Here is a 15,670-nt window from a genome sequence, read left to right as displayed (position 1 = left end):
ATACGAATGTGCCATGAATACGAATTGGTGTATTTCAGGCATAGTAAATGCCGAAAATACGCGTAGGCAGTCGTATTTGCATACGACTGCCTACAAATACACCTAAAATAGGCATATTTCTGTTAGTAAATTTCCCCCATTATATGATATCTATGCTGGACTCCTGGGGATATACTGTATGTATTAAAGGTCCTTTTTTTAATTGATTCCCATCTATTTCAGATCAGTTTAAATAGATATGATTCTTAATTGATGTTGGACATTTAAAAAGTTATATCGTCTGTTAGCAAATGTATGTTTTAGCAGTTTAGTATTAGCAGCTTTAATGCCCAGGCCAGGGTTATATGGGAGCTGTAGACCAGTGGTGGATTATACATGGGGCGACAGGGGCGGTTGCCCTGGGGCCCCCACACATCTGGGGCCCCCACAATGCTTCCCCCCCCCCCCCTGGTACTTGGCCAGCGCAGGGATTCGGGCAGCGGGGTTCATGCAGCGCTGGGGAGGCAGCGGGGTCCCTGCGGCAGCAGCAGGATCACTGCGGCAGATGGGAACTAATAGCGCTACTAGTTCCCATCCGCCACAGAGACCCCACCGCTAACTGCCCATCCGCCGCAATGACCCTGCTGCCTTCCCAGCGCTGCATGAACCCCGCTGTGCTTGCCAAGTACCGAGGGGGGGGGGGGGGGGGCGGTGTGGGGGCACCAGATGTGCGGAGGCCCCAGGGAAACCTACTAGTTATTTTACCTCCTCATATTCACCTGCATGGTGAACTTAGAACACAGAACTTCGACACCAGTGACAATCACACTGAGTATACATTCCTGACAAAATCAATGAATGGCTTTCAGTGAGTCATTACAAACAATGGTGAAATTTCTACTTTGTAATTTTTGCTACAGATCACGGTCACCAGCACACCTACAGTAACCTACATTGTCATGGTTATGCCCCTTCTACAGTATGGTCATGTTTACCGAGCTATAACTATGCTGTTACCAGTCCAAAGTCCTGATGTGACTGTACCAGCATCCATTCATGTTAATGTGTAACTCGGATATTGGGAAGGAATAAATGAAAAGGGATATATAAGGGTCCCAATCTGCAGGAAGTACATTCTTCCACAGCTTCCCTGTAGAACCACCAGCAAGCTCTCCACCATGGCTGTAAGTTTACATCCTTATTGTATATATATATATTTCCTATGTTTTGTCTGAAGCACCAATGTGTAATACATACAGTACCAAAGAATTGACCATTAGCCCAGATATCCACCCAGCCATGGGTTTATGTTTTACAAAACTTTACATTACAGATTGTACATCATGAGATGATTTAGAGTTAAACCTAGAATTGAGTATTATTAATACATGTAATATATGCATCTGTACACTCATGTTTCTACAGCTGTAATTGGAGTTTCATGTATCAGGATATACTGTGTACTGTATGTGGCTTTAAATCTAGAATATAGAGATGTCCAGAATTAACAGTTACCTAGCAACATCACCAACTAAGAAACCTGCAAAAGAGCTGTCGGTGTAAGTCAGTGGCGGAACTTGTTATTTGGGCCCTCCTCATCCACCACAGCCTAAGTTCACTATATGCAACTCGTCAAAGGGTGATAGGAAGAGGCAGAGGGTGATGGGAGAAGCAGGGGGAGGCAGAGTGTGGCAGGAAAAGGGTGACTGTGGCAGCAATGGGCTCCTTAGTCCGCAGGGGCTCTGGTGCACTGCACCTATTACACCAATGGTAGTTCTGTCTCTGGTGTAAGTCCAAACTGAGGTGTCTCCCCACCCTTACTCACTGTGCTGAATTTGACTATGAACGCTATTTGGAGACTGTTTCGCTGTCCTTGCCGCGGCTGTCAATGTCCCGCTGGGGGTTTGTGTGTGTGTGTGGGGGGGGGGGGGGGGTGAAGGCAGTTGGGGGGAGCCAGTTAGTATTTGAAGCTCATATGATATTATTTTCAGTTTGTCCCTTTTTTGTGTTGTTTAAATGGATTGTCATTCAACTGTAAATCAGGTTCTTTAACCAATGGTGCTCAGATATTTACTGTAACATTATTGATTGTATTGTAAAAAGTGTTGCTTTCCTTTACATACTTTTATATGCTCTACTCCAACTTTTGCTAAAATGTATGCATTACAAGTTCAACCAGCAAATGCTTTTTCTATAGTACATACAGTACTGCATAGATTTTAAACATGAGCTATGCTTTAAATTTGGACTGAGGTTTACTTTTAAAGAGATGAACTCCCTTAAAAATATTGTCTAGTATGTACACCCTACAGTATATCATTAACCAATGGAATGCCTACAGTCAGATGAAAAACCCATACACACTAAATGACTAGGGGCCCCAAGTTGGCTGGTCAAACATTATTGAGTGTACACATTCAACGATATCAGTAAATTATATTGTTCAGTGATGTCATCGCGACTCGCTGAACATGCGGGCCGTTTACTATATAGCCAAAGTTGACATAGATGTTCAGCAGATGGGGGTTGTTAAGATGCGCTATTGAGTGTACACCCTAGACTAGGCATGTCCAAACTGTGGTGATCGAGCTGTTGTGAAACTACAAATCCCAGCATGCCTTTTGATAGCTTTAGCATTCCCTACTAGCAAAACTGTGGCAAGGCATGATGGGACTTGTAGTTTCACAAGAGCTGCAGGGCCATAGTTTGAGCATGCCTGCATTAGACGTTTGTATATTACTCAGAAGGGCTTCTTGTCTAGTGTGTATGGGGATCAGTGGCGTAACTACTAATTTATCACCCACCCCCCTCCCACCCCCTCTACCCCACTGAAAAATTCCCCTGCCTTACTGCTCTGTATGCGGCGTCGCCTGCTGGTCTTGTCTGCTGTCCCGGTGCTCCTCGAACTCCTCTCCTCCTGGCTCATGCGGCTATTGAAAACTGACCCTCACAAAATGGCTGCCCCTAATAGCAGGCCATTTTTAAGGATGCTAGAGGAGGCCGCCGCCTCCTCTAGCATCTTTAAAAACTGTCTGCTGTATGGGGGCAGACAGTTTTTGAAGGTCAGTTTTTAATAGCAGCAAGAGCCGGGAAGAGAGCCGGGACTACAGAAGAGTACATCTGCGGGTCCCAGCCAGAGATGCAGCAGGCAGCAGCGGCGTAACAATAGCCCCACAGACCCCCGGCACCCACACTTTCTGAGCGTCTCCCCGCTACCGCGGGGTCTGCGGCGCTATAGTTACGTTACTGATGGGGATTAATATTTCACATTTTGTCCCCTTTGCCAATTTCCTGTGCTGTTTACCCTCAGCTAACCTGTATGACTTTCCAGGAGGTAGTTACCAGCATTTTATCTAACCTGTGATTCCCATATGCTTATCATTGTTTTATGGCCATAGAATTTATCGGGATTCATTTTATCAACGCCATTGCAGGGGCTATAAAAATGGAGCATGACGCAATGCCACAATTCAGCCATTGTTTCTGCAGGATGTTCAGAGGATATAAAGTTACCAAAAAGATGTGGTTGTTAGGATAGCTACAGTTTATTATCAATTGGGTTTACAAGCAACAGATGAATGATGCTAATAAACACAGTGCAATATAGTCCCATCGATTTAATATGAGTGAACACATCACCAGCAAATGCCAATGTGGCTGCAGACGGCGTTCCCGCTTTACTAACAAACCACAATAAGATTGTTGCACACTTTTCAGGGGGAAGCACAGGAGTTCTAGCAGGGATTTAAGGTCTATTCGGTCTAATACAAAGTACAATGTGTAGTATGTAATACAGATGTGTCCGCTTCCAGTGCTTGATTAACCAATTGGCTGATTAGGCTGCAGCCTAGGGCACCAGGATTGGTGGGGGGCAGGTGGTAGCCAAGAAATAAAATGAAGGCCTGATTTACTCCATTCTTCATAGCTGATGGAACTATTACCTTATGTACATTGTATAGCAGTGTCAGCTGGGCAGCCTAAAGCCAAAGTCTCCTTCCCATGCCATGCCACAAGCATTAGATACAACATGCCAGTTGTATAACCTTCATTACATGCGCAGGGGCAGTATGACTGGTGAGTCCCTGAGGAACCATACACATGTGTTTAGCAGCATTACAAGGGGAGCTACACGAGTACTAGCCTAGGGCACCTTTAATCGAGGGTGTGGTATAACACCCTGACAGTCGGGATTCGTTAGCCCGACTGCCCGGTCCCAGACAGCGGGGGGAGCACAACGAAGCCCCTTGCGGGCTCGCCATGCTGTGGGCACAGTAGCTCGCTGCGCTTGCCACCTATTTTATTCTCCCTCTAAGGTGGTCGTGGGCCCCCATGAGGGAGAATACCCGCTACCCGTGTGTCAGGCTTTTAGCAGTCAGGATTCCGATGTCGAGGTAATGACTGAATCCCGACTGCCTGTGAGTCCTCCGGCACCCTAATCGGGCCCTGTCCGTTTCTGTTATTGCTGTGATGCATTGCTGTGGGCACCATTTCTATGCTATGCACAGTGGTGTAACAATGGCACTGCAGCCCATGGTCTCTGCATATTCCAATGGGTCTGGTTGTCCGTATGGAATCTGCTGAAAATGAAAAGCAACCCCTGGCTATGAGCATTTAGGGAAAACATTTATAATAAATGTATGTTGAGGGCAATCACATTGTACAGTACCTTGGGTGGACAGCTGCAGTAATCCCCAGTGCAGTTTAACTATGTATGTTAGTGCAGGCAAGTGGTGACTGTATCCACAGTATTGTCAGTCAGACAGAATATGATGATTACACATTTTCCCAAGAACGCGCTCTACATTAATTAACCATGGCTTTCATCTTTTACTCACACAGGAGAAATTTGAAATTCTGAATCTGGAGCTGAAATCCGGTGAAAGTCTGAAGTTAAAGGGCCAGCTCCCAGGTGATGCTAAGAAGTGAGTTCACTGCGCCATTGTTCTATGGACTGCTGCAAATGAATGTAATGCGGGGACATTTATACTAATGATTACCTTTTACTTTGGTGGAGTTGCCCATTTTCTCTTTTCCAAATTTAGGTCTTGATGGGTGATGTGATAAAAGCGTTTTACATGCATAAGAATACTCAGGGGTAAACGTACTAAGATGGGAGTTCTAGTTCACATGGAATGTTGCTATGGGTAACCAATCAGAATCGACTTATTTATTTAGCACTCTTGGAGATAATAGATAGATCCTGTTTGGTTGCTATGGGCAACATCCTATATAATCAGCAGAACTCCCCTCTTAATAAATGTACCAATCAGAGTCCATTTGTTATGTTAAGGACAGCTCAATCTGTACATGTCGCATGCAAAGTCTCTTTAAAAAAAGAGTAAGAGTGACAAAGTTGACAACGCGTCCGAGTCTGACGTGGGAGAAAAAAGTAACTGCATTGGGACAAACCATGTTACAATGCAATTGGAGCAAATACATCATTTATATTTTATTTGCATACAGTATAAATACTGTCTGCTTTAGCATGTAGTCCACAAATACTGGTCAGCTTGACTTTAACGATGCCATTTAGATTTTAGTTTGGACACAGCCTCCCCAAATCTATATCTCTCTTCACATTTTAAATCAGCTCCTGATCAGCTCATGATCTGACCAACACCTGACCACAGATATGTATACACATTCACGGATCGTCTGTTCAACCTTTCGGAGAGGTCACCCAGCCAGATGGGCATGACAATTTGCTCGCCAGCTGTGACCTTTCCCTCACCCCCTCCCAAAAAGTGTACGGGCGGTTTACAGACCACCTGTACACATAGTCAGATGCACCGGTATATATGAAGATGGATTTGCTCGACAACTGATGCTATATGTCTATGACCATCATTCCCAGAAATATCGGAGGAACACAGAGTCGATATATCGGCCAGTGCGTACCCAACTTTACTCCCACCTTGGAATCAGGTCCTGTGACATCCCTTGCCGGTAATACATGTTGTGGGAAACAGACAGGAAGAGAGTTCACTTGGGAACACCAAAACTTTCTACATATCAGATGCTTTGTAAAACATATTTATATTCACAGTCAGTGATAGTCATTATTCTCCTTTATAAAGTGGCAACATTTTATGCAGCGCTGCACATTAAGGCATGCAGCAGCAGGAAGATAAATGAGCCATCAGCGCTAGCAAACTAGTGTAATAAATGTAGCTCCTGAGTTGCCAGTATGGGCGGCGGGTTGGTGTAATCCGGTAATACTGGGGTCAAGTGATGGAAATGCCCATAAAAGGGTTAATAATGGGACTGCCTAAACACTTGTTTGCTACAGTACAAGAATTTATAACTTAGGAGAATGGGCATAAATCAGACGTGATCGCACGCTTGCGAATTCGGTTATGGACGGACTGTGTGCGAATACGGCTCCTATCCTATCCTGCAATAAAATCCTGCTACTTTTTTTTATAGCTGGCCATACGTAAGTAGATTGAAATGAAGTTGGCATTTGAGGGTGGTTACTGGATTTTTTGGGGGAGTGTCAGGGAAAACGCAGGCGCACCTAGACGTTTTAGTGGAGGGTGTTTAACATCAGCTCTGGCCCCGATCAGCCTGTTTCTATAACAGCTGCTGAGTAGGTCCTGGGCTACGCACAGATTGCACACAATGGAAAAAGCATTCAATGGTGAGCGTCTAGCGGATGGATTTGCAGCTAATCTCCGATCCAGCTCCTTTTTGAAAGCCCTGCTAAGCAATTTGCAGGCTTACACGTGTTGGATTTCACTCTGACAGGGTGGCCGGCCTGATTGCAGGACTCCAAAAATTAGTAGCACAGCGATCAGGTCTGTATTAGGTACAATGTCCAACTTCAAGTAATCCATTTGAATTGTAGCTGTAAGCGCAGTATATTATGTAATACATATTAATCACTACTGGCGAACATAAGATTCTAAATATCAAAGGGAAGGAACCAACAGTTCTGGTGATGACATATCTGCTAACACAAATGCAGCATGATCCATTGTGTTGCAGCATATCAGAAATGCACTGGAACTGAACTACTGCAATAATAGAACCTGATTTATCAGAAATAAACTGTATTTTTGAAAAACGGGTGCCTTTTACAGGTATAGGGGTTTAATGTGTATCTTTCAGCTCCAGAGTACCCTGACCAATCAATCCCCAATTCGGATTTGAGTTACATCTTAGCGACACTGAAAACTTTAAACAGTGCTCATCTGCTCACGTGTGGGAGTCCCGACCATACTTGCCTACTTTTGAAAACTAGTTTCAGGGAGATTATAGTTGGTAGTAAAACTTTGTACCATGGCCCATTGAGGGGGTGTGTCATGCTCCACCCAAAGGGCATGTCTAGTTCCATATATGGAGAGACCTAGACGCGTGAGTGTGTACTGCTATATCTAAGAGAAATCTTTTAAAATGACTTATATCCAAATGTAGATGAGCCCCAAAGCAGTTAGTAAGAGCTACTATACTTGCTAAAGAAAAGTCACTGGTACGTGTCAGGGATTGTTCATCTATTGTGTTTTACACATGGTTCTATATAATTGGCCACAAGACATGCATGTAGCAATAGGGATTATTGTGTTTTATCACCAATGCTGGGAAATGGTGCTGATGATTTAATGTAAATGTGTCTATCTCTCATTCCTTTTTTCCCCAAAAATGTAACAGCTGCATAATGTTGGCTAGGTGACATGAGGGAGATTGCTAGAGCAATCAGGGAGAGAGGGAGATTGCTGCTATTTCAGGGAGTCTCCTGCAGAATGCAGGAGGGTAGGCAACTATGGTCCCGACTCTCCATACAAGAATGTTGGGAAGTATACCACAGTGGTAGTCAGTTACGTCCCTGTATAGGTATATAAGAAATCTAAGGCCAGATTCTCTAAGCTTCAAAAGTAATAAAATGGAGTGATAAACAGCCAGCCAATCAGCTCCTGTCTGACATTTTTCAAACACAGCCTGTGACATGGCAGGTAGGAGCTGATTGGCTGGCTGTTTTTCACTCTCCAGTTTATCACTTTTGAAGCTTAGAGAATCTGGCCCCTAAACTGTAAAAAGTATTATACATGACTGTTTTCCAGTAGTATAAAACGAAACATGTCCAACTTATGGCTGAATACTGTATCTGTCAGTATTACCTCTCATCTATTACTTGACTTCTGCTTTGTCCATACAGCTTCTCTTTCAACCTGGGCCGCAGCTCCAGTGACGTAGGACTTAATTTTAACCCTCGGCTGACTGAAAAAACAGTTGTGTGCAACTCCAAGCGCAACAACAGCTGGGAGACAGAACAGCGGACAGGGCACATGTGCTTTACACCGGGCACAGAGGCCAAGGTCAGTATGAGGAGATTATAGATATCTTATGCCAAGGGACAAGCGTGATGCTATCATGCATATTGGTAATATGATAAAGGTTACTCATCCACCCAGGCATTATTCATATCATGTTATTAATTACACAATCATTTTATTATGATGACGCTTTGGTTCAGTTACCAGATAAAAGATAAGAGAGATGTTGTAACAGCATGCACTTACCTGTAATAGTCATATCATTGTTATTCATTAATGGCCAGATGTATCAAGCTTCATAAAGTGATCAAATGGAGAGTGGTAAACAGCCAGCCAATCAGCTTGTAACTGTCATGTTAAAAGCTGGGATTGAAAAAATGACAGGTAGGAGCTGATTTGTTGTTTATAACTTTCCACTTTATCACTTTTTGAAGCTTGATACATCTCGCCCTTATTCATTATTTGCTCAATGAGAACATTGATATGAGGAACACTAAGGGTGGGATGCACTGACATCCGCTGCCCCTTACCGCCCCCTTTCGCTGGCTATGATACTAATAGCATATGCTCTAGACCAGGGCTGGGCAACACCGGCCCTCCAGATGTTAATGAACTACACATCCCAGGATGCTTTGCATTAGTTTTGCTATGTGGCCATGCTGAAACTGATGCAAGGCATGCTGGGATGTGTAGTTCATCAACATCTGGAGGGCCGGTGTTGCCCAGCCCTGCTCTAGACTAACATATGAGATTAGTATCGCAACCAGTATTTGCGAAGCAGCCAGTGGAGGATGACAGAGTCCCCAGCGCCTCTTCCCCCTCCCGCTGCTGCTACTAGGCTCTGCCTCCTCCTCCCTGCACCCAGTAGGTGCTAAGGAGGAGGAGATCATCGGTTGGGGCTGCACAGCAGGAGGCTGCCTGGGCACAGGTGAGGGGGTGGGGGTCTGTGTGGGGTGGCAGGGGTTCATGCGGGGCTGCAGTATGAAGCCCATAGGATTCTATGTGGGGTATCGTCATCTTTTACTGGCGATATCCCCACAGCAGCAACCCGGTGTGCGGATTTTCCTGCATACCAAAATGCGGTAAAAAAACGATAACAGGCATTTCTGCTTTAGTGCATCTCACCCTAAAAAGGGAAATTTGCTAAACTGGAAGTTCTATTGAAGATGGGATGTTGCCCATAGCAACCAATCAGATTCTATCTATTATCTACTAGAAGGTGTTAAATAAATAAGAAGTAGAATCTGATTGGTTGCTATGCAACATCCCATCTTCAATAGAACTCCCATCTTAGTGATGCCCCTTTCAGACCGCACTTTGTAAACGGTATATTGCCGTTTTTTTACCGTTTTAAAACGGTAATCTGTGCGGTCTGAAAGGTGCAGGACCACTTAACCGGTTAGAAAATACAGTTTTTTCTAACCAGTTAAAATGCAGGGTCCTACCCGTTTCAGACCCGGTTTTTTAGGCTCAAAATCGGGTCTGAAACGGTATTTAGGACCCAGCCAATGAGCTGGGTCCTAAATTCAGCGCAGTGAATATTTAATGAGCGCTCATTAAATATTCACAGCACTGGAGCCGCCCAGCGCCCCCCGCGCGCGTGTCGACAACCCCAGCGTGTGTCGACGCCCCCCACCCGTGTCGACCTACCCCGTGCAGCCGGTACCTCCGTTGTGGATCCCGGCACTGCAGTTCTGTATGGTCGGAAGCACTTAAGAAAAAAAGTGTCTTTCAGAAAATGGCTGCCCCATAGGAAAACCTGTTTAAAAAAACTGTCTTTCGTATGGGGGCAGCCATTTTCCAAAAGTCACACGCGGGGGGGTCGACACGCGCGGGGGGTCGACACGCGCGGGGGGTGTCGACACGCGCTCGGGGGGAGGGGGGAGCTGCACGGAGGGGAGGGCTGAAGGCTGCACTGGCTTTGACCCTGTATTTGGAAAGTTTCCAAAAACGGGTCTGCCAGTGTCAAAAAATCGGCACTTAAACGGTAATATACCGTTTAAGAGCTGCGGTGTGAAAGGGGTTTTATCTGGCAGACCCGTTTTTGGAAACGTTTTCAAATACAGGGTCAAAGCCAGTTTTGCGGTCTGAAAGCAGCATGAATGTACCCCTAAGATGTAGGGGTAATTGTAATAAAGGTAGATTTGGGGCATTTGGTCATCTTTCTCAAGTGGCTTTGCTACCCGACCATTTAGCAAAGTCAAAACTGATGACAAAGCAGCCAAAATCTGACAATAGAACACTTAGAACATCAGACCCAATATTAATATTTTAACATACAGTAGACAGATAATGGAGCCAAAGCAATACTAATGGTTGGTCTACAAACCGTCCAAAACACACCTGTAAAACAATGGCAAACTGACCCATATAACAGACCTGTCAGTGGCACGTGAGTTTGGGTGAAGCACTGCTCAGATCACTAAGATCTGTGCAGCTTCATTGGCATAAAAAGTGAATAAAAGTGTTTTTTATTTTTTAAACGTTGACTCCTTTCCAAGTCCAGAACCAGTCCCAGTGAGCCCTGAGCCTAGACTGGTATGGGAAAAATTGGTAAAACAATTTTGGTGTGGTACCCCCTATTTTCAATAGAAAACAGGTCCATCATCATAGCAGTATGATGGCCAATCACTCAGGTGGCCACATAACTGGTCATCAATCATAACTATAAAAAATTTCTTTTTTCTTTCTTCAAAAAAAATGATACAATTTTTCTACATATATATGGAGACATTTGGGTACTTCCTCATCTTTGTAGCCACCGCTACGCCACTTACATTAGCCGTTACTTGACCGATATGTAAGGATTTTCGGCGAGGGAACCGTTACAAATATGCTTTAGAGGCTTGTTTCACTCGCCAACACTTCAGGCTCGGTGGCTCGCTCTGTTTCACTCGTCCCAACTTTACTAAAGGTAATAGCTGGTGGCGTTAACACAGGAGGGTGGCATGGACCCAGGGTGGTGGCTGCTCACCGTATAGTACGTAAGTTCCGTAGTGTAAGCGGTGGCTGCAAAGATGAGGAAGTACCAACATTTGAGTTGATAGTGTATGGGGTGTACATGCACACTTGGCATTGGCCACACCAACCAAGTACTAGTCACAGTTCCTCTGCTTCTCACAACTGTCCCTTCACAAGTATCAGCTCCATGTCCATGCGGCCCTTAAGCCGGCACTGACCCACTCTTTTCATTTTCGGTCACTTACGGAGTCAATGAAGTGTTGTGTTGACTCACTATGATCACAGGCACAAACAATGCATTTTCTTAAAACCATTAAGTAATCACTTTTAATATTCCTACACTATCACTGAAGACTTGAGAGACCACGTGTGCAGATGCCACGGGACCCTTTCCTCGAGGTAAAATTATGCCAATACATGAGTAGAAAATCACAAAAGCTTTTCTGCCCAATGCGGAAGAGTGATCAGCTGTTCCTCTCTGTGAGTGCTGTGGCCAAACTCCTGTGTTCTGTGAAATTATAACCACTTTATGGAACACAGGAATTCTGGGAAATCATCAGAAATGAATTTCTTTTTTTTTCCTCCGCAGATCTCAATCAAGTTCGCTGGGGACAAGTTTGAAGTGAAACTTCCTGACGGTCATGAGATCACTTTTCCCAATCGACACGGCTATGATAAAATGACGTACTTGTCTGTGAAAGGTGACTTCAAGGTCACATCTTTCAAGTACGAGTGAAAGTACACTTTCTGATAGCCACAATAAATATTAATTTAATTAAAACATTTGTCATATCTTTTTGAATTCCTTCACACAATGAAACAGAGACACTGAAATGAGATAGCTTGGTGTATTATTCAAAATCAATGATGCATATGACAGTAACATCAAATGAATGAACCGGTCATTATAAATATGCATTCTGTAACTGGGTAGTACAGTACATAAAGAAACATATTATGGTAACCATTTGTTTTAAAAACACTATTTTACTGTTTGTATTATTTTTTTTTAATCTTTTTTATGTCTTTTAATTTTGTTTAGCTGCTAGTCCCTGCATAATGTTCTCTGCTCTGCCTCTATAAACGGTTCTCCTCCAGGGACACAATTGTGCTACTGGTAACCATTTGGATGCCATTCTCTGGCCTGTGCCACCATACTAGTATGTTCTGCCACTGCTGGTGTGTGAGATGTGTTGATATGTGTGTACTATTCTGTGGGTGTGGTACAGGGGTCTGACAGTCAGGATCCCGACAGTCATTAGCCCGACGTCGGGATCCCGACTGGCCGGACCCAGCATGGTGAGCGCAACTAAGCCCCTTGCGGGCTCGCTGCGCTCACCACGATGCGGGCATGGTGGCTACGCGAGCCACCTATTCCATTCTCCCGCTATGGGGGTCGTGGACCGCCACGAGGAAAAATAGCCGACGGCCGTCGGGAACCCGGCTGTCAGTGTTTTGTCAGTCGGAATCCCGACGTCGGGTAAATGCCTGTCAGTATCCCAAATGTCGGGACCCCGTCCAGCACCCCAATTCTGTGGTGTACACAAGATGGTGATTAGTAGACTGAACTGTTGGAGCATAACCAGAGGGATAAACATAACCAGGAGCTTTGGTTTATGTGTAGTAGTGACACATATATTTTACAGCTATGCTAACAGATTCCTATAGGCTAGTAGAGATCAGGGCCGGCGCCACCACTAGGCAGCTTTAGGCCACTGGAGGGCGGCAGCTGGGAGCAGGTCCCCCCTGGATGGAGGTAAGCAACTCTCCTCCCCCCCTGGAGCGACTCGGCACCCGCTGCTGCATCAACCCAAACCCCCCCCACCCGTGCAGTGACTTGGCGGCCTCTCCCGCTGAAACACCCCCCCCCCCCCCCCCCCCGGGAATATTACATTTTTTTCAAATGTACAGTACGGTACTTGTGTAGTTTCACAGCGGCACAGTAGCACTTCCCTGCGGATCGCATTGCATGCAAAATCGTATGCAAATATCGCATGCGACACGGATTACATGACGTGTATTCCGCATCCCCTAGCCACGCTTCAGGCTCGTTTTACGCATGAGCTCACCATGCTTCGGGCTCAGTGGCACGCTACACTTTATAACTTCAACTCCACGCCGAAGTGGATAGTGGGAGTATGAACAGGTCAGGAGGACGCATACTGTGTCCACTCGCCACGCTTCGGGCTGATGTGGATAGTGGGGGTGTGCTAAATCATATGCAAATTGTATGCAAATCATATGCAAATACTGCATACAATTTGCATACGATCCGCTGTGAAGTGCCGCCGTGAAACTACACAAGTACCTACAGTACTTACAGAGCACCTAACATGTGCTAGGGAAAGCCTGCCGAGTAGCGCTCGGCGGGGCTATCCCCTGCAATCCCCCCCAGTAATTAACAGCAGGGGCTATGTATTAACAGCCTTCAAGGCCTTAAATTCCCCAGCCACTTCGCCAGCTCAGGGCTACGATAAGGTTATCTTGGTTGAATTTAGAGATGGCCGCCGGACCATTTTTGCTGGTTTTGGTTCTAATTTGTCCACTGGTTTTGTATTTTGTCCATGACTGGTTTTGGTTTTTTTATTTTATTTTAGTTGACAAAAAAAGCTAAACTCGCTTAATTTGGGCTTTTTTGTCCCTAGAGTATTATTAACCTCAATAACATTGATATTATAAAAAAACAAGCAAATATACTAATGTACACTTAACGAAGAGACATTTGCTGTGTTGGTAAAATAGTTGGTTCACAATTTCAAATCTTGGAGCCTTGCAAAATGCAATTCAAAGCATATTAGTCACAATGTTAATGTCACTGACCTGGATCCAATTTAAATAAGGTGATTCTATTAATTAAAACTACTGTACATGTCCAGAACCTCAAATAAGTAATGTATTATCTAAGCAACATGAATTAACTGGAACTATAAGCAGGGCTGCCGCCAGGAATTTTGGGACCTGGGACTGATTTTCAGTCAAGCTCTACCGACGCCCCCGCCCCCTCCCCCTTGCCCCTCCCCAATTACTCACCTGGTGGTGGTGTAACCCCCCTTCATCTCCTCGGCAGCTCCTTGGTTGTGCAAGCACAGTGCAGCCTGCAGAGCGCTGAGCCTGGGACACAGAGGGGAGCGCCCGGATGATGCTGATCAGACCTCCCCCTCTGTGTTCTGAGCTCAGTGCTTTGCGGGCTGCCCTATGTGGTGTGAGTTCCTGCCTGCCTGGGTAGAGGCGGCGGGGGGGGGGGGGGGGGGGGGGCACTGTGGGCAAAGTGAGCTGTCTGGGCCCTTCCATAGGCCGGGACCCGGGACAGCTGTATCCACAGCACCCCCCTGTCGGCGGCCCTGACCACAAGTAACTGATGCCTGCAACCTCTGATATAGAGTCACACCCTGTTGTATACAGTAGATCAACAGTATAAATTGTTTTTAAAACAATATGATGAAGACAATAATGAATGAGCCCCTTGTTGTTGAAGACAATCTCATTGAATGTTGAATATCCAGGTTGCATTTGGGTCTTTGGGCCCGATTCAGACCTGACCTGACCCCCCCTCCCCGCATGAATCCCTGTGCAGGGATGGGAACGGATGTGTACATCAGAGGAGAAATTATTCAATGGTTTCTTACCATCAAATGATTTCTCCTGCTGTGCCCGGTGCTCACAGCCGCCGCATGACCCAGGGACCCACGTCACAGGCAGCGGTACACTTGTGTTTCACCATTTCTATGGGCGTGTCCACCGTTTTTGTGGGCATGCCCATGAAACGCCGGGGGTCCACCCTGGAACGCTCCCTGCCTGTCAGTCAGCCAGCGTACGGCCAGCGAAGGGAAGCCATTGCACATATACCATGGACATACATGGTTTATAAATTTCCTGATGGGATAGCAAATTCGCAGCCCTCCTAACAGATCTGAATCGGGCCCTTTGTGTTTTCAGTCTTGTTACTGATATGCCTATTAGCAGGTAGAGAACATCTACAGCAGGGATGGGGAACCTTCAGCCCTCCAGCTGTTGTGGAACTAAACATCCCAGCATGCCTTGTTACAGTTTTGCTATGTGGCCATGCTACAACTGTTGCAGGGCATGCTGGGATGTGTAGTTTGTCAATAGGGCCGAAGGTTCCTCATCCCTGATCTACAGTATACAGTATGGGCAGAAGTAGGACCATAAGGGACCTACAGTATCTATATATATTGTATATATAAAAGGCTAACTACTCACCCCTATGAGGAGAATACCATCAGTGACCACAAGAGGTTCCCCGATGGACCAAATGACTCCTAAAAGATGTTATAACAATCAGTGTTTTCACTGTTAATAATACCATTTTTTTCACTGCTGCTAAAACCCGGGTTATTGCTATGATATTACTAGGTGGAAAAGGGTTAATCCGGGTCCAGAGACAGTTTAAGGGGAAGTGTAAATGGGAAAGTTGAGTTATTTGACCGGCTCCTGTT

The 15,670-nt window shown here is 45.4% G+C and overlaps 1 protein-coding gene across 1 annotated transcript; it reads left to right on the top strand.

Annotated features, from left to right (window-relative positions):
• Nucleotides 1–1,015: 1,015 nt before the first annotated feature.
• On the top strand, nt 1,016–11,994 carry LGALS2 (galectin 2). Its single transcript, XM_083158030.1, has 4 exons — nt 1,016–1,163; nt 4,819–4,901; nt 8,135–8,294; nt 11,803–11,994. The coding sequence occupies exons 1-4, from the start codon at nt 1,158–1,160 to the stop codon at nt 11,947–11,949; spliced, it is 396 nt and encodes a 131-aa protein (XP_083014156.1). The 5' UTR covers nt 1,016–1,157; the 3' UTR covers nt 11,950–11,994.
• The last annotated feature ends 3,676 nt before the right edge of the window (nt 11,995–15,670 follow it).

Source organism: Crinia signifera, chromosome 8, assembly GCF_055691185.1.
Source record: "Crinia signifera chromosome 8, ASM5569118v1, whole genome shotgun sequence".
In the NCBI taxonomy this organism is placed as follows: Eukaryota; Metazoa; Chordata; class Amphibia; order Anura; family Myobatrachidae; genus Crinia; species Crinia signifera.
Note: the sequence above shows the minus strand (reverse complement) of the source record. Positions and strands in the feature narration are given on the sequence as shown.